At 41.4% G+C, this 23,915-nt stretch overlaps 2 protein-coding genes across 6 annotated transcripts in view; one reads left to right on the forward strand and one right to left on the reverse strand.

The window, feature by feature from the left end:
• ccdc169 (coiled-coil domain containing 169) overlaps positions 1 to 23,852 on the reverse strand; it is a 25,868-nt gene extending 2,016 nt beyond the window's left edge. The window contains exons 1-7 of one of the 2 annotated variants that reach the window (XM_071364900.1): positions 23,687 to 23,852; positions 10,995 to 11,077; positions 8,108 to 8,218; positions 7,947 to 7,987; positions 3,454 to 3,552; positions 910 to 963; positions 1 to 77 (exon numbers count right to left, since the gene is read on the reverse strand). The exon at positions 1 to 77 is cut by the window's left edge and continues 45 nt beyond it. In XM_071364900.1, coding sequence (XP_071221001.1) covers positions 1 to 77; positions 910 to 963; positions 3,454 to 3,552; positions 7,947 to 7,987; positions 8,108 to 8,218; positions 10,995 to 11,077; positions 23,687 to 23,760 — 539 coding nt within the window. In that variant the 5' untranslated portion in view covers positions 23,761 to 23,852. The remainder of the gene's footprint in view (positions 78 to 909; positions 964 to 3,453; positions 3,553 to 7,946; positions 7,988 to 8,107; positions 8,219 to 10,994; positions 11,078 to 23,686) is intronic. The other variant, XM_071364901.1, reaches the window with a different exon arrangement.
• On the forward strand, positions 15,808 to 19,596 carry LOC139552830 (putative nuclease HARBI1). Of its 4 annotated transcripts, none has more exons than XR_011670541.1 (8): positions 15,809 to 16,879; positions 16,970 to 17,031; positions 17,114 to 17,200; positions 17,288 to 17,571; positions 17,651 to 17,686; positions 17,785 to 18,339; positions 18,621 to 18,732; positions 18,827 to 19,596. XR_011670541.1 is itself a non-coding variant. In XM_071364899.1 (7 exons), exons 5-7 carry the CDS (start codon positions 18,271 to 18,273, stop codon positions 19,195 to 19,197), a joined length of 552 nt encoding a protein of 183 aa, XP_071221000.1. In that variant the 5' UTR covers positions 15,820 to 16,879; positions 16,970 to 17,031; positions 17,114 to 17,200; positions 17,288 to 17,571; positions 17,651 to 18,270; the 3' UTR covers positions 19,198 to 19,596. The 4 variants fall into 4 exon arrangements, 1 of the variants encoding a protein (XP_071221000.1); XR_011670540.1 differs by having other exon boundaries at positions 15,809 to 16,615; positions 16,703 to 16,879; positions 17,651 to 18,339; XR_011670539.1 differs by having other exon boundaries at positions 15,808 to 16,879; positions 17,651 to 18,524.
• Positions 23,853 to 23,915: the final 63 nt, after the last annotated feature.

Consider the following 23,915-nt stretch of genomic DNA (forward strand, 5'->3'; position numbering starts at 1 on the left):
TGCTGGCTCTCTGGCGCCCTCTCCCTCTGTGGCTGGACCTGGTATTGCCGCCTGGTGACATCCAGGGTTGATGACAACTGTGACACAGCAAAATAGATTTTCTATCACACAGACACTGATGTAGCCTCCTTAAAATCTGAATAGATTTGAATACTTGTTCATGAGTACATCTGTGTGTGTGTGTGTGTGTGTGTGTGTGTGTGTGTGACAGAGGGAGGGAGACCAACAGCACAACATCACTGGAGAGGGAACTCTAGAGGGTGAATGAGAAAGTAGGGCTGAGAACACAGACAGACAGACAGACAGACAGACAGACAGACAGACAGACAGACAGACAGACAGACAGACAGACAGACAGACAGACAGACAGACAGACAGACAGACAGACAGACACACAGACACACAGACACACAGACACACAGACAGACAGACAGACAGACAGACAGACAGACAGACAGACAGACAGACAGACAGACAGACAGACACACACAGACACACACACACACACAGACACACACACACACACACACACACACACACACACACACACACACACACACACACACACACACACACACACACACACACACACACACACACACACACACACACACACACACACAGTCCTATTGACTGACTGCCACTATGAAATATAGCAGCTATATAGAGAGAGAACATTGTGCTGTCTGTCTGTCTGTCTGTCTGTCTGTCTGTCTGTCTGTCTGTCTGTCTGTCTGTCTGTCTGTCTGTCTGTCTGTCTGTCTGTCTGTCTGTCTGTCTGTCTGTCTGTCTGTCTGTCTGTCTGTCTGTCTGTCTGTCTGTCTGTCTGCGTGCGTGCGTGGTTCTCTGGTCTTTGCCAGGAGTTCTGCCTCATAGGAGGAAGGACCGATGTGAGGAGAGGATGCTTACCTTAGCTATTTCTGACAGGTACACACGCCTCACAGCGTTGGCTTTATAAAAGGCCTGGGAATTAAAAGAGAGAAAGTGAGACATGAAAGAAGGAGACGTCCGAGTATATGGGTGAGTCAGACTAATCAGATGAACTGATGGTGTAAGGTATCTACACCAACAGAGGGTCTATATATCTACACCAACAGGCCTTTCAGATTAGAGGGTCTAGATATCTACACCAACAGGTCTTTCAGATTAGAGGGTCTAGATATCTACACCAACAGGCCTTTCAAATTAGAGGGTCTGGATATCTACACCAACAGTTCTTTCAGATTAGAGGGTCTATATATCTACACCAACAGGTCTTTCAGATTAGAGGGTCTAGATATCTACACCAACAGGCCTTTCAGATTAGAGGGTCTAGATATCTACACCAACAGGCCTTTCAGATTAGAGGGTCTAGATATCTACACCAACAGGCCTTTCAGATTAGAGGGTCTAGATATCTACACCAACAGGCCTTTCAGATTAGAGGGTCTGGATATCTACACCAACAGGCCTTTCAGATTAGAGGGTCTGGATATCTACACCAACAGGTCTTTCAGATTAGAGGGTCTAGATATCTACACCAACAGGCCTTTCAGATTAGAGGGTCTAGATATCTACACCAACAGGCCTTTCAGATTAGAGGGTCTAGATATCTACACCAACAGGTCTTTCAGATTACAGGGTCTAGATATCTACACCAACAGGCCTTTCAGATTAGAGGGTCTAGATATCTACACCAACAGGCCTTTCAGATTAGAGGCTCTAGATATCTACACCAACAGGCCTTTCAGATTAGAGGCTCTAGATATCTACACCAACAGGCCTTTCAGATTAGAGGGTCTAGATATCTACACCAACAGGCCTTTCAGATTAGAGGGTCTAGATATCTACACCAACAGGCCTTTCAGATTAGAGGGTCTAGATATCTACACCAACAGGCCTTTCAGATTAGAGGGTCTAGATATCTACACCAACAGGTCTTTCAGATTAGAGGGTCTAGATATCTACACCAACAGGTCTTTCAGATTAGAGGGTCTAGATATCTACACCAACAGGCCTTTCAGATTAGAGGGTCTAGATATCTACACCAACAGGTCTTTCAGATTAGAGGGTCTAGATATCTACACCAACAGGCCTTTCAGATTAGAGGGTCTAGATATCTACACCAACAGGCCTTTCAGATTAGAGGCTCTAGATATCTACACCAACAGGCCTTTCAGATTAGAGGGTCTAGATATCTACACCAACAGGCCTTTCAGATTAGAGGGTCTAGATATCTACACCAACAGGTCTTTCAGATTAGAGGGTCTAGATATCTACACCAACAGGTCTTTCAGATTAGAGGGTCTAGATATCTACACCAACAGGCCTTTCAAATTAGAGGGTCTAGATATCTACACCAACAGGCCTTTCAGATTAGAGGGTCTAGATATCTACACCAACAGGCCTTTCAGATTAGAGGGTCTAGATATCTACACCAACAGGTCTTTCAGATTAGAGGGTCTAGATATCTACACCAACAGGTCTTTCAGATTAGAGGGTCTAGATATCTACACCAACAGGCCTTTCAAATTAGAGGGTCTAGATATCTACACCAACAGGCCTTTCAGATTAGAGGGTCTAGATATCTACACCAACAGGTCTTTCAGATTAGAGGGTCTAGATATCTACACCAACAGGTCTTTCAGATTAGAGGGTCTAGATATCTACACCAACAGGTCTTTCAGATTAGAGGCTCTAGATATCTACACCAACAGGTCTTTCAGATTAGAGGCTCTAGATATCTACACCATAAAGCAGTGGTTCCCAAACTAGGGGTCGCAACCCCATGTGGGGGTTATATGACTAACAAAAAAAAAATATATATATATAATGTGGTTGACCTTAAAAGTCTAAATGAAAATAATGAAAATCTAAAAGATCAAATTTAACCAGTGAGCACACTTAGATCATGGGGCATGTTGTTCTGTCTCACGATTACCGAGCATGAAACGTCACAGGGGATGTTCAGTGTGCTGTGTGGCTATATGGAACGTCACATGGGATGTTCAGTGTGCTGTGTGGCTATATGAAACGTCACATGGGATGTTCAGTGTGCTGTGTGGCTATATGAAACGTCACATGGGATGTTCAGTGTGCTGTGTGGCTATATGAAACGTCACAGGGGATGTTCAGTGTGCTGTGTGGCTATATGAAACGTCACATGGGATGTTCAGTGTGCTGTGTGGCTATATGAAACGTCACATGGGATGTTCAGTGTGCTGTGTGGCTATATGAAACGTCACATGGGATGTTCAGTGTGCTGTGTGGCTATATGAAACGTCACATGGGATGTTCAGTGTGCTGTGTGGCTATATGGATGAAAAACAGAACGGGATTATAGATTAGTAGGCGCTAAACGTGACACACCGTAATCTGATCGGACAAAACAATAAACAAATAAACAAATGGATAAACAGTCCGACGAGAGAGAGAGAGAGAGAGAGAGAGAGAGAGAGAGAGAGAGAGAGAGACCTTCCCCTCCTGTTCAATCCTCAGACTGCAGTCTAACAGCTGACCCTGCAGCGCTGCCTTCTCATTGGTCAGTACCTTCAGCCTCTGCCTCAGGGCATCCTGGGAAATAGAGTCAGACACACCATGACCACCTGACCAGGAACAACTACAGGGCCCAGTTATAAATTAGAACTACAACTACAGGGCCCAGAGGTTTCCCTGTCCAGGTTAACTCCTGGTCTAGTCATGTACAGGGCCCAGAGGTTTCCCTGTCCAGGTTAACTCCTGGTCTAGTCATGTACAGGGCCCAGAGGTTTCCCTGTCCAGGTTAACTCCTGGTCTAGTCATGTACAGGGCCCAGAGGTTTCCCTGTCCAGGTTAACTCCTGGTCTAGTCATGTACAGGGCCCAGAGGTTTCTCTCTAGGCCTGTATCTCTCTCTCTCTAGGCCTGTATCTCTCTCTCTCTCTCTCTCTAGGCCTGTATATCTCTCTCTCTCTCTCAATTCAATTCAATTCAAGGGGCTTTATTGGCATGGGAAACATGTGTTAACATTGCCAAAGCAAGTGAGGTAATAATAATATACAAAAGTGAAATAAACAATAAAAATTAACAGTAAACATTACACATACAGAAGTTTCAAAACAATAAAGACATTACAAATGTCATATTATATATATACAGTGTTGTAACAATGTACAAATGGTTAAAGTACACAAGGGAAAATAAATAACCATAAATATGGGTTGTATTTACAATGGTGTTTGTTCTTCACTGGTTGCCCTTTTCTTGTGGCAACAGGTCACAAATCTTGCTGCTGTGATGGCACACTGTGGAATTTCACCCAGTAGATATGGGAGTTTATCAAAATTGGATTTGTTTTCGAATTCTTTGTGGATCTGTGTAATCTGAGGGAAATATGTCTCTCTAATATGGTCATACACTGGGCAGGAGGTTAGGAAGTGCAGCTCAGTTTCCACCTCATTTTGTGGGCAGTGAGCACATAGCCTGTCTTCTCTTGAGAGCCATGTCTGCCTACGGCGGCCTTTCTCAATAGCAAGGCTATGCTCACTGAGTCTGTACATAGTCAAAGCTTTCCTTAAGTTTGGGTCAGTCACAGTGGTCAGGTATTCTGCCGCTGTGTACTCTCTGTTTAGGGCCAAATAGCATTCTAGTTTGCTCTGTTTTTTTGTTAATTCTTTCCAATGTGTCAAGTAATTATCTTTTTGTTTTCTCATGACTTGGTTGGGTCTAATTGTGCTGTTGTCCTGGGGCTCTGTGGGGTGTGTTTGTGTTTGTGAACAGAGCCCTAGGACCAGCTTGCTTAGGGGACTCTTCTCCAGGTTCATCTCTCTGTAGGTGATGGCTTTGTTATGGAAGGTTTGGGAATCGCTTCCTTTTAGGTGGTTGTAGAATTTAACGGCTCTTTTCTGGATTTTGATAATTAGTGGGTATCGGCCTAATTCTGCTCTGCATGCATTATTTGGTGTTCTACGTTGTACCCGGAGGATATTTTTGCAGAATTCTGCATGCAGAGTCTCAATTTGGTGTTTGTCCCATTTTGTGAAGTCTTGGTTGGTGAGCGGACCCCAGACCTCACAACCATAAAGGGCAACTGATTCAAGTATTTTTAGCCAGATCCTAATTGGTATTTTGAAATTTATGTTCCTTTTGATGGCATAGAATGCCCTTCTTGCCTTGTCTCTCAGATCGTTCACAGCTTTGTGGAAGTTACCTGTGGCGCTGATGTTTAGGCCGAGGTATGTATAGTTTTTTGTGTGCTCTAGAGCAACAGTGTCTAGATGGAATTTGTGGTCCTGGCGACTGGACCTTTTTTGGAATACCATTATTTTGGTCTGACAGAATCTGTGCAGAAGATCTAGGTGCTGCTGTAGGCCCTCCTTGGTTGGCCTCTCTCTCTCTCTCTCTCTCTCTCTCTCTCTCTCTCTCTCTCTCTCTCTCTCTCTCTCTCTCTCTCTCTCTCTCTCTCTCTCTCTCTCTCTCTCTCTCTCTCTCTCTCTCTCTCTCTCTCTCTCTCTCTCTCTCTCTCTCTCTCTCTCTCTCTCTCTCTCTCTCTCTCTCTCTCTCTCTCTCTCTCTCTCTCTCTCTCTCTCTCTCTCTCTCTCTCTCTCTCTCTCTCTCTCTCTCTCGATCACATTCACCCTCCCCAGATATGCTAATTACCATCTGCCAGGCGTGCTCAGACACACACACACACACACACACACACACACACACACACACACACACACACACCGACAAAAAAGTAAGGAGTGTGTTCTCTGGTTTAGTGTGTAATCCAGTGATTACTGAGCTGTGATTAAAGTCAGGTTTATTCTGTCTACATCAGCAGAGTCATCTAAAGTGGCAGCTGGTCTGATCTGGTCTGATCTGGTCTGATCTGGTCTGATCTGGTCTTGTCTGGTCTTGTCTGGCCTGGCCTGGTCTGATCTTGTCTGGTCTGATCTTGTCTGGTCTGACCTGGTCTGGTCTTGTCTGGTCTGATCTGGTCCAGTCTGATCTGGTCTGATCTGGTCTGGCCTGGCCTGGTCTGGCACCACTGGTTGGTTCTCTGTGTGTTCTATTGGTGTTGTGTGTTCATCTCTCTCTAATCCTCTCTGTGGATCTGTCTGACTGTCAATCTAATCCTCTCTGTGGATCTGTCTGACTGTCAATCTAATCCTCTCTGTGGATCTGTCTGTCTGTCAATCTAATCACCTCTGTGGATCTGTCTGACTGTCAATATAATATATATATAAAATATACAGTATATAATACAATATCTATAACATATACAGTATATAATATAATGTCTATAACATATACAGTACAATCCTGTCTCGGAGCTCTACAGACAATTCCTTCGACCTCATGACTTGGTTTGAGGGACCTTATATAGACAGGATGTCTAATCAATACAATTTACCACAGATGGACTCCAATCAAGTTATAGAAACATCTCAAGGATGATCAATGGAAACAGGATGCACCTGAGCTCAATTTCGAGTCTCATAGCAAAGGGTCTGAATACTTACGTAAATAAGGTATTTCTGTTTGTAATTTTTTATACATTTGCAAACATTTCTAAAAACATGTTTTTGCTTTGTCATTATGGAGTATTGTGATGTCATTATGGAGTATTGTGATGTCATTATGGAGTATTGTGATGTCATTATGGAGTATTGTGATGTCATTATGGAGTATTGTGGGTAGATTGATGAGGAAAACAATTTAATTAATAGATTTTAGAATAAGGCTGTAACGTAACAAAATGTGGAAAAAGTGAAGGGGTCTGAATACTTTCCGAACGCTCTGTATATAATATAATATCTATAATATGCAGTATATAATATAATATCTATAATATGTAGCATAAAATATAATATCTATAATATACAGTATATAATATCTATATTACGCAGTATATAATATAATATCTATAATATACTGTATATAATATAATATCTATAATATGTAGCATATAATATAGTATCTATAATATGCAGTATATACTATAATATCTATAATATGCAGTATATAATATAATATCTATAATATGCAGTATATAATGTAATATCTATAAAATGCAGTATATAATATAATATCTATAATATGCAACATATAGTATAGTATCTATAATATACAGTATATTATATAATATTTATAATATGCAGTATATAATATAATATCTATAATATACAGCACATTATATAATATCTATAATATACAGTATATAATAGCATATCTATAATATGCAGTATATAATATAAAATATATATATATAATATCTATAATATGCTGTATATAATATAATATCTATAATATACTGGATATAATATACAGTATATAATACAGTATATAATATAATATCTATAATATACAGTATATAATATATATATAACATGCAGTATATAATATAATATCTATAATATACAGTATATAATATCTATATCACGCAGTATATAATATAATATCTATAATATACAGTATATAATATAATATTTATAATATGCAGTATATAATATAATATATATATAACATGCAGTATATAATATAATATCTATAATATACAGTATATAATGTAATATCTTTAATATACAGTATATAATATAATATCTATAATATGCAACATATAGTATAGTATCTATAATATACAGTATATTATATAATATCTATAATATACAGTATATAATATAATATCTATAATATACAGTATATAATATAATATCTTTAATATACAGTATATAATATAAGATCTATAATATGCAGTATATAATATAATATCTATAATATACAGTATATAATATCATATCTTTAATATAAAGTATATAATATATATAATATGCAGTATATAATATCATATCTTTAGTATACAGTATATAATATAATATATATATAACATACAGTAAATAATATAATATCTATAATATACAGTACATTATATAATATCTATAATATACAGTATATAATATAATATACCATAAAATATACAGTCCAATATATGAAAGAACTCACCACTGGGACCTCATAATAGGATCGTATTGAGGCTAATCGATCTGCAAAGACACATAGAAAACATGTGGGGTCACCTCAAAAGCACCCTAAAAATCCACAAAATCATTTTCCAAGTGTGTGTTTAGTGGGTGTGTGTGTGTTTAACATGTCCTTCCTATTACCCATGGGGTTTCTCTGCAGGTCCTCCATTTTTTCGTGAACAAGTGTGATCTGACGTTCCAGCTGACCGTTCAGCTCCACCTGCGTGTCGTATCGGGTCTTCCACTCGTTACCTGGCCGGAGGATACAAATCCCATCCCACACTGCATTACACCACACCATGTAATGTAGTTTAACGTAACATAATGTTGCTATATCATATTTAATCAAGTGAACAGGCTTGTGTGTTTATTCCATTAGTTCACTGAACATGGACGTGACCTTCTCACATGGAGCCATGCTTCAGCTGCCATAGCAACACTACTAACCACCCAGGCAACAGTAAAACTCTAAACATGTTTGAGGGGCGGGGATTCGACTCCTGACATCACATGAACACACATAAAGACATGGGAAATGTGTAGAATTGCAGGATATTAGCTTTTAAATGAAAGAAAGAAATTGATAATAAGAGAGAGAGATTGAGGTGCATCTCTATTGGTCTTTGTGTGAGATGTTGATGGATGAAAGGTACTGAACTGTCTGTTCAAGCAGTTGGCCCACGGTTCGGACACTCATCGGTACAACACAAGAGACTGGTTTGATTCCTGTTTGGACCCCAGGAAGAGTAGCCGTTGCCTTGGCAGCAGCTAATTGGGGATCCTAATTGGGGATGCCTCCTTGTCCACACACCATACAGACTCACTCTCCCAGTCCACAGTGACACACACACCACACAGACTCACCCTCCCTGTTCACACACACCATACAGACTCACTCTCCCTGTTCACACACACCATACAGACTCACCCTCCCTGTCCACACACATTATACAGACTCACCCTCCCTGTTCACACACACCATACAGACTCACCCTCCCTGCCCACACACACCATACAGACTCACCCTCCCTGTCCACACACATTATACAGACTCACCCTCCCTGTTCACACACACACCATACAGACTCACCCTCCCTGTTCACACACACCATACAGACTCACCCTCCCTGTTCACACACACCATACAGACTCACCCTCCCTGTCCACACACATTATACAGACTCACCCTCCCTGTTCACACACACACCATACAGACTCACCCTCCCTGTCCACACACACACCACACAGACTCACCCTCCCTGTCCACAAACACCATACAGACTCACCCTCCCTGTCCACACACACCATACAGACTCACCCTCCCTGTTCACACACACCACACAGACTCACCCTCCCTGTTCACACACACCATACAGACTCACCCTCCCTGTTCACACACACCATACAGACTCACCCTCCCTGTCCACACACACCATACAGACTCACCCTCCCTGTTCACACACACCATACAGACTCACCCTCCCTGTTCACACACACCACACAGACTCACCTTCCCTGTTCACACACACCACACAGACTCACCCTCCCTGTTCTCACACACCATACAGACTCACCCTCCCTGTCCACACACACCATACAGACTCACCCTCCCTGTCCACACACATTATACAGACTCACCCTCCCTGTTCTCACACACCATACAGACTCACCCTCCCTGTCCACACACATTATACAGACTCACCCTCCCTGTTCACACACACCATACAGACTCACCCTCCCTGTTCACACACACCATACAGACTCACTCTCCCTGTTCACACACACCATAGAGACTCACTCTCCCTGTCCACAGTGACACACACACCACACAGACTCACCCTCCCTGTTCACACACACCATACAGACTCACTCTCCCTGTTCACACACACCATACAGACTCACCCTCCCTGTCCACACACATTATACAGACTCACCCTCCCTGTTCACACACACCATACAGACTCACCCTCCCTGTTCACACACACCATACAGACTCACCCTCCCTGTTCACACACACCATACAGACTCACCCTCCCTGTCCACACACATTATACAGACTCACCCTCCCTGTCCACACACATTATACAGACTCACCCTCCCTGTTCACACACACCATACAGACTCACCCTCCCTGTTCTCACACACCATACAGACTCACCCTCCCTGTTCACACACACCATACAGACTCACCCTCCCTGTCCACACACACCATACAGACTCACCCTCCCTGTTCACACACACCATACAGACTCACCCTCCCTGTTCACACACACCACACAGACTCACCCTCCCTGTTCACACACACCATACAGACTCACCCTCCCTGTTCACACACACCATACAGACTCACCCTCCCTGTTCACACAAACCATACAGACTCACTCTCCCTGTCCACACACACCATACAGACTCACCCTCCCTGTTCACACACACCATACAGACTCACCCTCCCTGTTCACACACACCATACAGACTCACCCTCCCTGTTCACACACACCATACAGACTCACCCTCCCTGTCCACACACACCATACAGACTCACCCTCCCTGTTCACACACACCATACAGACTCACCCTCCCTGTCCACACACATTATACAGACTCACCCTCCCTGTCCACACACACCATACAGGCTCACCCTCCCTGTCCACACACACCATACAGACTCACCCTCCCTGTCCACAAACACCATACAGACTCACCCTCCCTGTCCACAAACACCATACAGACTCACCCTCCCTGTTCACACACACCATACAGACTCACCCTCCCTGTCCACACACACCATACAGACTCACCCTCCCTGTCCACACACACACCATACAGACTCACCCTCCCTGCCCACACACACCATACAGACTCACCCTCCCTGCCCACACACACCATACAGACTCACCCTCCCTGTTCACACACACACCATACAGACTCACCCTCCCTGTTCACACACACACCATACAGACTCACCCTCCCTGTTCACACACACCATACAGACTCACCCTCCCTGTTCACACACACCATACAGACTCACCCTCAAGGTTCACACTGTTTAGGCTCTCCTCCAACTCTGTCATGGTGCTCCTCAGATCACACACAGACTCCTGCAGCATCTCTCTACAGGCAGGAGGAAAACGAGAGAGAGAGAGAGAGAGAGATAATTATATTATTATATTATTATATTATAATTCAATACAAAGAATTTGAAACTATAAAAGATGAAGAAAAAATCAAATATTTATTGGGTGAAAAGCCAAAATGTGCAGTTTTGGCAGCCAAATATGTGTCCTCCTGCCACAACCTGAGGGACAGCCAGTGAAAAATGCAAAGTAATGTTGATAATATTTCCCATTTAGCTTAGTTTTGTTTTGTCTTCTCAGTCATGTTGACACTGGTCTACTACCATTGCTTTAATGTATTGTTGTTCTGATTAATATTGTTGTTGTAGCTGTTATTAATGGTAATCCCATGTCCACTACTACTATTATTATTGCTGTTGGTCCCACCATTTATTTATATATAAATATATATATATTTTGTATATATATACATATATATTTGATTTTTATTTTTCGATATGTATACTTTGACAATGTAAGTAATAATGAACTTGCCATATCAATTGAATTTAATTGAGAGAGAGAGAGAGAGAGAGAGAGAGAGAGAACACCACTGTAAATACAACCCATATTTATGTTTATTTATTTTAACTTGTGTGCTTTAACCATTTGTACATTGTTACAACACTGCATATATATAATATGACATTTGTAATGTCTTTATTGTTTTGAAACTTCTGTATGTGTAATGTTTACTGTTCATTTTTATTGTTTATTTGACTTTTGTATATTACCTACCTCACTTGCTTTGGCAATGTTAACACATGTTTCCCATGCCAATAAAGCCCCTTGAATTGAATTGAATTGAATTGAAATAGAGAGAGAGAGATAGAGAGAGAGAGAGAGATAGAGATAGAGAGAGAGAGAGAGAGAGAGAGAGAGAGAGAGAGAGAGAGAGAGAGAGAGAGAGAGAGAGAGAGAGAGAGAGAGAGAGAGAGAGAGACATTTAATGTGTATTGGTGATAGTATAACTACCATATTTACACAAGTGTGACCCGGAGGAAAATGGGGGAGGGTCATGCTTTTTCAATTTCAGTCATGGGGAGGGTTTAGTATTTATTGATGTTTTACTCCAGGAGAGGGTCATGTAATTTACAATCGATAAAATGTCATATTGCTCAGTCATTGAGAATTAGTTGCTTTATTGTATCTTGATTTGTGCCCGATGCTGGTAGATTTGCTTTTAGCCAAATCCTTTTAGAGCAAGCCAAATAATTTCATGTTTTAAAAGTTATCCTAGATCAGGATTCATTGTTTGAATGTAAGATGCCAATCTTATTGATTTGTGCCCGATGCACCCAGCTGATTCTCTGCTGGGTGCGCAATATCAAGTACGCCTTGATACTATAGGCTGCAAGCCTAGGATATACCAAGAGGATGCTCGGAGAGCCTGGTTCCTCTCTAGGTTTCTTCCTAGGTTCTGGCCTTCGTAGGGAGTTTTTCCTAGCCACCGTGCTTCTACATCTGCATTGCTTGTTGTTTTGGGGTTTTAGGCTGGGTTTCTGTACAGCACTTTGAGACATCGGCTGATGTAAAAAGGGCTTTATAAATACATTTGATTGATTGATTGACAGGGCAAAGTTATATTTGTAAGAAATTGTTCTTTCCAAGTTTTTTGCGCTGCTGGGATGGTGTATATAAAACTAGGCTACACTGCATTACACACTGCAATGGATAGACGTTGCCAATCCTGCTCTTGCTAATTTAAACCTGTTTGTGCTGCCTAACCAATGTCTGTGCTGTGTACGGTGGTACTTCAGCAGGCGAGTCAAAGGCTTCCTCACGAAATTAAAATGTATTTGTCCCTCAAAAAATGTCATATCTGTACACGTGTACCAGGCCTACTGATGTCCTGTTCAGATTTAGAGGAAGAGTGCAGAGAAGACTAGGACTGGAGGTAAGCTTGTTACTGCTATGAATGATTTGATTAAAAACAATGTTTCGTTGCCCATAATGAAGCTATTTATCAGAGTTATTGACCTCACAATAAGCCATATTTAAGTCATTTACAAAACGTATATTACTATGAAGCGGCAGCAGCGAAAATGGAGAGTGCATGGGTACTGAATGTAGGCTAATTCGAGAAGGCCTAATTCATTTAAACAGTCTTCATTTTAATTTGACTTTAGGCTACTAACAACAAGAAGGCGTTGTGTTGGAGGCTATTTCTTCCTTTTCAAGAATTAAGAGGTAGGTCTACCTGATCGACAGACAAAATTATAGTCTACTATCCATAGATTTTGTCAGCCAATTCCTTCAATCACCATGCACCCCTTAAATAGCTCAGTGTCAGTGAAGGGCTCGGTGTAAACAATCCTGTGTGTAGCTGGTGTAGATAAGTCAGGCGCAGGACAGCAGGTATGAGTAATCAACGTATTTACTGAAGTATTACCAATTACAACACAATATTACGAGCCCACAATAACGGACCATATACAAGACAAACAATCACTCACAAACAACCATGGGGGAACAGAGGGTTAAATAATGAACAAGTAATTGGGGGATTGAAACCAGGTGTGTAAAACAAAGACAAAACAAATGGAAAATGAAAAGTGGATCGGCGATGGCTAGAAAGCCGGTGACGTTGACCGCCGAACACCGCCGAACACAAGTCGTGACAGTACCCCCCCCTCCCCCCCCTTGACATGCGGCTCCAGCAGCGCGCCGACACCGGCCTCGGGGACGACCCAGAGGACGAGGCGCAGGGCGATCCGGGTGGAGACGGTGGAACTCCCGCAGCAACGAAGGGTCCAAGACGTACTCCACCGGCACCCAGCATCTCTGCTCCGGACCGTACCCCTCCCACTCCACGAGGTACTCGCCCGACGCCTCTAGTCCAGGATGGCTCGAACAGCATACGCCGGGACCCCCTCGATGTCCAGAGGGGGCAGAGGAACCTCCCGCACCTCAGACTCCTGGAGTGGACCAGCCACCACCGGCATGAGGAGAGACACATGGAACAAGGGATTAATACGGTAATCTGGTTTCCGCATACCTCGTTCAGTCTCCTCAGGACTTTGAATGGCCCCACAAACCGTGGACCCAGCTTCCGGCAGGGCAGGCGGAGGGGCAGGTTTCGGGTTGAAAACCGATATTACGAGCCCACAATAACGGACCATATACAAGACAAACAATCTCTCACAAACAACCATGGTGGAACAGAGGGTTAAATAATGAACAAGTAATTGGGGGATAGAAACCAGGTGTGTAAAACAAAGACAAAACAAATGGAAAATTAAAAGTGGATCGGCGATGGATAGAAAGCCGGTGACGTCGACTGCCGAACACCACCCGAACAAGGAGAGGGACCGACTTCGGCGGAAGTCGTGACACTCGCCGTGTTAGGATAAAGCCAGGGCTCGAATTAAGGGGGTATGTGAGGGTATATTGAGGGGGTATGTGAAGGTATATTGAGGGGGTATGTGAGGGGGTATTGTGAGGGTATATTGAGGGGGTATGTGAGGGGGTATTGTGAGGGTATGTGAGTGAATACTGAGGAGGGAATGTGAGGGTATATTGAGGGGGTATTGTGAGGGTATATTGAGGTGGTATGTGAGGGTATATTGAGCGGGTATGTGAGGATATATTGAGGGGGTATATTGAAAGGTTATTGTGAGGGTATTGTGGCTTTCGCTAAAAGAAATGTTAGCTTAAGATGTTGAAAACAAATGTATGGACCTGATTATATCAAGTGATCCATAATGACGCTTTAGTCCCCAATGCTTTGCGCTAGAAACATGCAGTAAAATGCTGGGGAAAGACACGACTCCGATGCATATGGGGATATCTTTGGTTTGTCTCTATGATATTCAGAGGCTGCACTTGATTTTGCTTGGGAAGTCATGTGTGATTCTGTCACTATCAAATTGATGTACAACATTTCAACAGGCTATTAAACAACATACTAACTCTAAATAAGTCAGGAGAAAGCCAGGTAGCATAATTATTTAGGCTATATTATTATTATTTCAAGGACATTTAAGAAATAAATTGTGAAGCATTTGAGACATGCTACAGGCTTGGAGGAGCGCTCAGCACAACAACAACACATCAACAACACATCAACAACAACAACACATCAACAACAACAACACATCAACAACAACAACTTATCAACAACAGCATTTCAAAAACACATCAACAACACATCAACAACAATATATCAACAACACATCAACAACACACCAATAAAACATCAACAACACATCAACAACACATCAACAACACATCAACAACACACCAATAACACATCAATAACACATCAATAACACATCAACAACACATCAACAACAACATATCAACAACACATCAACAACACATCAACAACAACACATCAACAACAACAACACATCAACAACAACAACACATCAATAACACATCAACAACAACAACACATCAACAACAACACATCAACAACAACAACACATCAACAACACATCAATAACACATCAACAACAACAACACATCAACAACAACAACACATCAACAACAACAACACATCAACAACACATCAACAACACATCAACAACACATCAACAACAACATATCAACAACACATCAACAACACATCAACAACACACCAATAACACATCAACAACACATCAACAACACATCAACAACAACACATCAACAACACATCAACAACAATATATCAACAACACATCAACAACACATCAACAACACACCAATAAAACATCAACAACACATCAATAACATATCAACAACACATCAACAACACATCAACAACACATCAACAACACATCAACAACAACACATCAACAACACGGGCCTGTTGCACAAAAGTAGAATTAAGACATCCGGGATAAATGACTCAGCTGAGCTCAATGAAGCCAAAACATGTGCGTCCAGGCTTAATTGGTTGCACAAAGACCAAGCCAGGATGAGCAGACACGGATTCATTAAGCCAGGTGAAACCAATCCTGGATAGGTGCGCGCTCACGGCTCACTCAAATAGACCCCGCCACAGATCACAGATTAACTGATTTACCATGGCAACTAGAGCCGCGTACTTTTCCCCGTCGGAAGCACAAATCCTCATGGAGGCATACGAGGAGGTAAAAGATATAATTAAGAAGAAAGGCAACACCGCCACAGTGATAAAGCAAAGAGAAAAAGCGTGGCAAAGTATTGCAGACCGCCTGAATGCGTAAGTAGTGCACAATTACACACTCACCGCTCCGCTGAAACATCACAATTACAATTCAAATATTTAATTCACATCTCCAAAAATGCAGTTGTACTGTAATTATGAAACGGTTAAATTTTTAATTGAAATGCACTGCAGATATGAGTGAAATTGTGTAAAGTAACTCCATCACACTGTATAAAGCTATGATAAATTTTTTGATATTTTTACTGAAAACAAGACAAAAATACCAAGTAATTTTTTGCAGTGTGACTCCATTAAATGTGTGTGTGTGTGTGTGTGTGTGTGTGTGTAGATTAAACATGAACGGGCCAAAACGGACATGGCAGCAGGTCAAAATCAAATACAAGAACATTCTGCAGAATGGTATGGTCCCTGACTAATATTTAACAAAGCACAAGCATATATTGTACCCAGAAGGTGCCTGCTCACACATTGTCTGTACTGTTTTAGCAGTGAAAAAGAATACCCACAGACAAGGCACGGGTGGTGGGTCACCAAAGGCTGACCTTACCCCAGCAGAGGACATGGCCTTGGAGCTAAATAAAGGCAGGCCCGTCTTAGAGGGGATCCCTGGGGGGAAAGAGACGAGCATAGGTTCCTCCCAAGATGCCACCCGCTTCATTCAAGGTATGTCCTTCCATCTCTACATGGGATACAACCACATTCATATTGAATCAATTTGGACTGTCTGACTTTGGTTTACCTATTGCCTTGCAGTGTCTGGCAGCACTGTGTTCCTGTTAGAGCCACCAGCACAAGCACCAGACGATGCTGATCCAGTGAGTACTCCATCAAAGGCATACTGTAGGCCTGGCATGTCTTGTCTACTAGCTTCAATATGAATCCGATTAAATGTGATAGGGTGAAGGCCCCAGTGCAGCAGCAACAGCACATGATGGAGACGATGATGAGGAGGAGACCATCTCTCTGGATTCCAGAAGGCATGAGGTATCATGTTAAGACTGTGAAAGTACTATTTACTCTACAATGGTGAGGAGTCCTCATCAAAATCAAAAAATCTAATTTCTTTTACAGGACCCAGATGCTATACAGTGGGAAAACCAGCCTGGCAACATAGTGCGTATTAATAAAAGGACACCACATCCTGCCAAATTCCAGCTGCGCTAATTGTATTGTGTTCACAGAGCTCACAAGCTATCAGAAAGTTGTATGGCAACCACCTCCGGCGCCAAATAGAACTGGCAGACATAGACATTCAGTACAAGAAGAAAAAGATGGAAAATCTTGCACTGGAGTCCGAAATAAAAAAGAGGACAATTAGGAAACTGGACCTTGAAATAAAAAAACTTGAGAGGGAGGTGAGATATGCCTTCAATGTACACTGTATGCTAACTGTAACACAAATGTATTAATCATTATTTTTCTTTCCTCCCCCAGCTCCAAGAAGATGACACAGCTCAAAATAAAAATTAGGTATATTCTCGTAAAGTCAAGTGAGCCATGACATATGAGCTCTTATTGTGAGCACACAGGACGGTGGCATCTTTCTAAGGTTTTTTTTATTTTCCCAGCAATCAGTACAACCAAGTCATCGTTATAAGGCATCGCCCTCTTTTGCCCACCCCCCCAGCACCAGGTGTGGCCACTAGCCTATATGAAGGCCCAAAATTGTGTGTTCCTTTCTGCTCTGACAATGGCATACCCATTCGTGCGAGATGTGGTGGATGAAGAAGCACTTGTGCTGAGGAGAGCCTTCAGGCGAGAAAGGGTCTTCAGGGACCGGTTGGACCCACTGGCCTTCCCTGATGACCATCTATATGAAAGATACAGGTTTTCTGCAGATGGCATCAGGTATCTATGCAGACTACTGGGTCCCAGGATTAAGCACCGCACTGCACGGAGCCATGCACTGAGTGTGGAGCAAATGGTTTGTGTGGCCTTGCGCTTTTTTGCTAGTGGAGCCTTCCTGTACTCAGTGGGGGATGCAGAACAGCTGAACAAGGCCACAATTTGCCCCACAATAAGGAGTGTGTGTCTGGCTATCAAAGCATTAGCAGATGTCTTCATCTCCTTCCCTGGCCACAGAAGACTCTGTGACATCAAAGAGGAGTTCTATAGGATTGCAGGTAAGAGGATCTACAAATTACAGGACAACTGTTAACACATAGTAGGATACTCATTACTTTGTGTGACAGGTTTCCCCAATGTCATTGGTGCAGTGGACTGCACACACATAAGGATAAAAGCCCCCTCAGGTGCCCATGAGGCCGATTTTGTGAATAGGAAATCCTTTCACAGCATTAATGTTCAGGTGAACATAACTTTTTGATATTGTCCATTGACGAACACTCTGCATTGCCAGTGATGTGCATTGATTGGTGTAATATTCCTCATCTTCTGATTTCAGATGGTCTGCAATGCTGACTGTGTGATCAGCAATGTTGTGGCAAAATGGCCTGGCTCAGTCCATGACTCCAGAATCTTTCGGGCCTCTGAAATCTATCAGTGCCTATCACAAGGTAAGCCACACAACCCCTATTTATAACCATCATGGCTGTGTCAAGAATATCACTGTGTTTATGAGGTAGTAATGATGAGATTTTGTGTTGACAGGTGAATTCTCTGGTGTGTTGCTGGGAGACAGGGGGTATGGCTGCCAGCCTTTTCTCCTGACACCTTTCACAGACCCCCAGGAAGCACAGCAGGCCTACAACCATGCCCATGCCAGGACCAGGGCCAGAGTTGAAATGACCTTTGGCCTCCTGAAGGCACGCTTTCACTGCCTTCACAAATTAAGGGTCAGCCCTGTTAGGGCATGTGATATTACTGTGGCTTGTGCTGTCCTCCACAATGTGGCCTGCCTGAGGAAGGAGAGGGCCCCCAGAGTGCCACCAGCCATGGACTGGGACAATCCGGCAATCTTCCCTGATGACGACAGTGGTCGGCTGCTGAGGGACCAATATGTGTTGAATTATTTTAGTTAGTATGTGTGCTTTCAATTTTGGTTAAATATGTCCTGCGGTGGCAGAGGAATTTGGGTTTTTTTGGGTTCGTTTTTTGACGAATTTGGCCTCTTATGATGTTTGTGCGGTATACTGTGTGTAATACAAGGCTGCAGGGAGGCTACTGCATCCATTCATTTGTCTGTTCAGTTGATGTGTATGGATTTGTCCTGCATTTATTTTAGTGTGCAGACATGCAGGGTGTGTTATATACAGACCTTTGAATGTGTATGTATCATTTTGTATAATATGCTTGGATTCTGTGCTTTCCATCTTGTAGAGTCACTGTGACTTCAGTTTCGAAAGGAGCTGATGGTTTACCTGCTTTGTTTTGTCCTTATTCAATAAAGGAACATAATGTTACACATTGTGTTTTTATATTCATATGGAATGTGTATTTGTTTATATGACAGAGTACTAGGGCCACACTGAAGAAAAAGGATAAAGTCATAAATTTATGAGGCTGGTTCTTTCTGCAGAAAAGCTACATATTGTTTTTACAGTTTTGATACTTATGACAATGTGATACTTAATATTCTGGCACATCAGCATGTCTTTGTTTATGAAACCATACTGAAGTACAATTTCACGAAATGCCCCACATCTGTCATTTTAACAACTGTCCTCCTTTAAAACAACTGGTTACAATATTATGACTTGTGTTTTTTTTCCCCTCTGTGGCCCTAATATTCTATCATTTTATATATAGACTTATAGTCTATGGGAAACTGTAAATTATCTAATGATAGCAACATCATCTAAAAATCATTTTTTATCCAAAATCATTGAAATTAATGATCACAAACGTTTAAATAATAACAGTGGGTCTAGTTATATGTGATAACAATGTATAGTGAGCAGTGAAATAACTATTGGTTTCCATTTGTGGTGACTGCTGACTGACATTAGGGATGAGATTAAATAGATCCTGGAATTTAGCCTGGTCTGGAGCAGGCTAGCTCCACAGAATAAATCTCCATGGTAATTTATACCATAACATATCCTCCTGCCCCCTATCCATCTTTAGTGCAACCGGATTACGGATCAATTGAGCCAGGATCACCAAGATATCCTGGCTTAATCCCTTATCCTAGTTTTGTGCAACAGGCCCCACATCAACAACAATATATCAACAACACATCAACAACACATCAACAACACACCAATAAAACATCAACAACACATCAACAACACATCAACAACACATCAACAACAACACATCAATAACACATCAACAACACATCAACAACAACATATCAACAACACATCAACAACACATCAACAACAACACATCAACAACACATCAACAACAACAACAACACATCAACAACACATCAATAACACATCAACAACAACAACACATCAACAACAACACATCAACAACAACAACACATCAACAACACATCAATAACACATCAACAACAACAACACATCAACAACAACAACACATCAACAACACATCAACAACACATCAACAACACATCAACAACACACCAATAACACATCAACAACACATCAACAACACATCAACAACACATCAACAACACATCAACAACAACAACACATCAACAACAACAACACATCAACAACAACATATCAACAACACATCAACAACACATCAACAACACATCAACAACACATCAACAACAACAACACATCAACAACAACATATCAACAACACATCAACAACACCACATCAATAACATATCAACAACACATCAATAACACATCAACAACACATCAACAACAACAACACATCAACAACAACATATCAACAACACATCAACAACACATCAACAACACATCAACAACACATCAACAACAACAACACATCAACAACAACATATCAACAACACATCAACAACACCACATCAATAACATATCAACAACACATCAATAACATATCAACAACACATCAACAACATATCAACAACACATCAACAACAACACATCAACAACACATCAACAACAACACATCAACAACACATCAACAACACATCAACAACACATCAACAACACATCAACAACAACAACACATCAACAACACCACATCAATAACATATCAACAACACATCAATAACATATCAACAACACATCAACAACATATCAACAACAACACATCAACAACACATCAACAACAACACATCAACAACACATCAACAACAACACATCAACAACACATCAACAACACATCAACAACAACACATCAACAACACATCAACAACACATCAACAACAACACATCAACAACACATCAACAACACATCAACAACACATCAACAACACATCAACAACAACAACACATCAACAACACCACATCAATAACATATCAACAACACATCAATAACATATCAACAACACATCAACAACATATCAACAACAACACATCAACAACACATCAACAACAACACATCAACAACACATCAACAACAACACATCAACAACACATCAACAACACATCAACAACAACATATCAACAACACTTCAACAACATATCAACAACATATCAACAACACATCAACAACACATCAACAACAACACATCAACAACACATCAACAACATGCCTATACATTTCGCATTTAGACTTGATAAAATGTTCATTAAATACTTCGAATGAAATAATAATGAAACAAAAAAAAACACCTTATTAGGCTAAACAATCATTCTACAGTGCCTCTGAACTTTTAGAAACATCCAGTTTGGCTAGTCTTTGCTTTGAGGATCATGCCGGGGAGATGCAGGAGATGCAGGCCTATTGTGTTAGTTTAGCCTAGCAGATTCACAGGCCTATTGTGTTAGTTTAGCCTAGCAGATTCACAGGCCTATTGTGTTAGTTTAGCCTAGCAGATTCACAGGCCTATTGTGTTAGTTTAGCCTAGCAGATTCACAGGCCTATTGTGTTAGTTTAGCCTAGCAGATTCACAGGCCTCCATCACAGAAAACAAATCTCTTTTGGAAAAATCAATACGATGGATTGTAATAGAATAAATTAGAAAGTGATAGTTTTCCAAATGACAAAAAAAAAAACGATTGTAGTTTTCCTCTAGTTTATTGATGACCAGATACTTCAGTTGTAACTGGATTTGTTGCGCTCAATTTGATAAAACAACTATATCACTGTTCCAAACTTAAGACTTTTGTCTTTTTTTTAAAAACAATAACCTGTATAAAAATCAAAACATCCCAGGTGCTGCAGAGTGAGCTCATTCCTTGTCATGTTGTGTTGTTAAAAAAGATTATGCTAGTCTCTAATCAGGTAACATGAGTAGTATTGCACATTGCATAAAAAGGAAAAAAAATAAGATGATAGAGTTATGCAGTGTTTTTATTATAATGGATATGTTTTCACCCTTTCACAGCAGTCAAGTGAGCCGACAGTCGCAAAACACAATACACGGTCAAGACATCGACATCTGCTCCTCAGTTTCCGTTCTGAATTTGTCAGCGCGAATACACAACACTTATGCTTTGCAATGTTAAAGACAATAGATTATTGATGTACTAGTGGCAGACGTGACAAAATGTTTACCATCCAATTTCACTGTGTTAAAAATTGTATTAAGTCAGCCTACTTAAAAGTTCACTGAAATATAGAATAACCAATTGTATTAACCCATATTTTTAGATGGCATAATATAGGAAGCAACGGTCATCTCACTGGATTAACGATCTACTAAAACACATATAACGCTCACGTAGATCCGGCTGTAAAGCCGTGTGTGTGTGTCTGCTGTGTTTGTATGTCATGACTGTAAACAATTTAGCATGTCCTAAACAGAACTACTGTTAGGCTAACGCAGCCTCTGCAGCCACATTCTACCCGTGAAACCGAAGTCATTTTTGATAAGGCGTGAAAATGAAATTAACTATTTGGTATGATTTTGATTATGATTAATTGAATAAGTGTCGCTTCAAACTGTTTGCTTGGAATTATTTGTAGCTATCGTCTCTATACGGCCTCCCGAGTGGCGCAGCGGTCTACGGCACTGAGGAAGCCAAACCCTGGTTCGATTCCAGGCTGTATCACAACCGGGTTAGGGTTTGGCCGGGGTAGGCCGTCATTGTAAATCTGAATTTGTTCTTAACCGTCTTGCCTAGTTAAATAAAATACATTTAAAGAGTCTGTGTATATGACTCAGTTTCCAGAAAAACACGCATTACCGTGTAGTGTTTTCGCGCATAAATATTCAGGCGGAAACTGAAGAGCGGATGGCTTGACTGCATTTTGTGATTGTTGGTTCACTTGATGGCAGTCTAGGCGCGAGGGTAAACAGCAGGTTCTCTGCTAGCGACTTGGTTGAAATTATTATTTTGGGTATAGGGGATGGTCACTTTTTTAAGCGTTCAGGGAGTGTCGGGTAAAAATATACGTTACTGAAGGGTTGGCCATCCATTTCTATTTCAGAGGTCCTATTTTCTTTAGGTATCCCTCATTATAAATACATTCCCTTACAATACACGTTGTACTTACTTCATCTCTCTCTCCTGCGCCAATTCGTCCTGTAAACGGGCTGAATCGTATTTGCTGAAGTCCGCATCTCCCATGTTGTTCTTCTCAAAGTTGCCATCAACTCAAAGTTTGTTCTCCTCGTTGCCAATGGAGACAGTCGTGTCCTGCACGTTTTGTCCGAAGTTGATTTCAGAGCATCTGAAGGAGTAGCGCGTCACCTGCGTTTTGAAAAACGACGTCACGCTTGTAT

The sequence above is a fragment of the Salvelinus alpinus genome, chromosome 24, assembly GCF_045679555.1.
Source record: "Salvelinus alpinus chromosome 24, SLU_Salpinus.1, whole genome shotgun sequence".
NCBI classification, from domain to species: domain Eukaryota; kingdom Metazoa; phylum Chordata; class Actinopteri; order Salmoniformes; family Salmonidae; genus Salvelinus; species Salvelinus alpinus.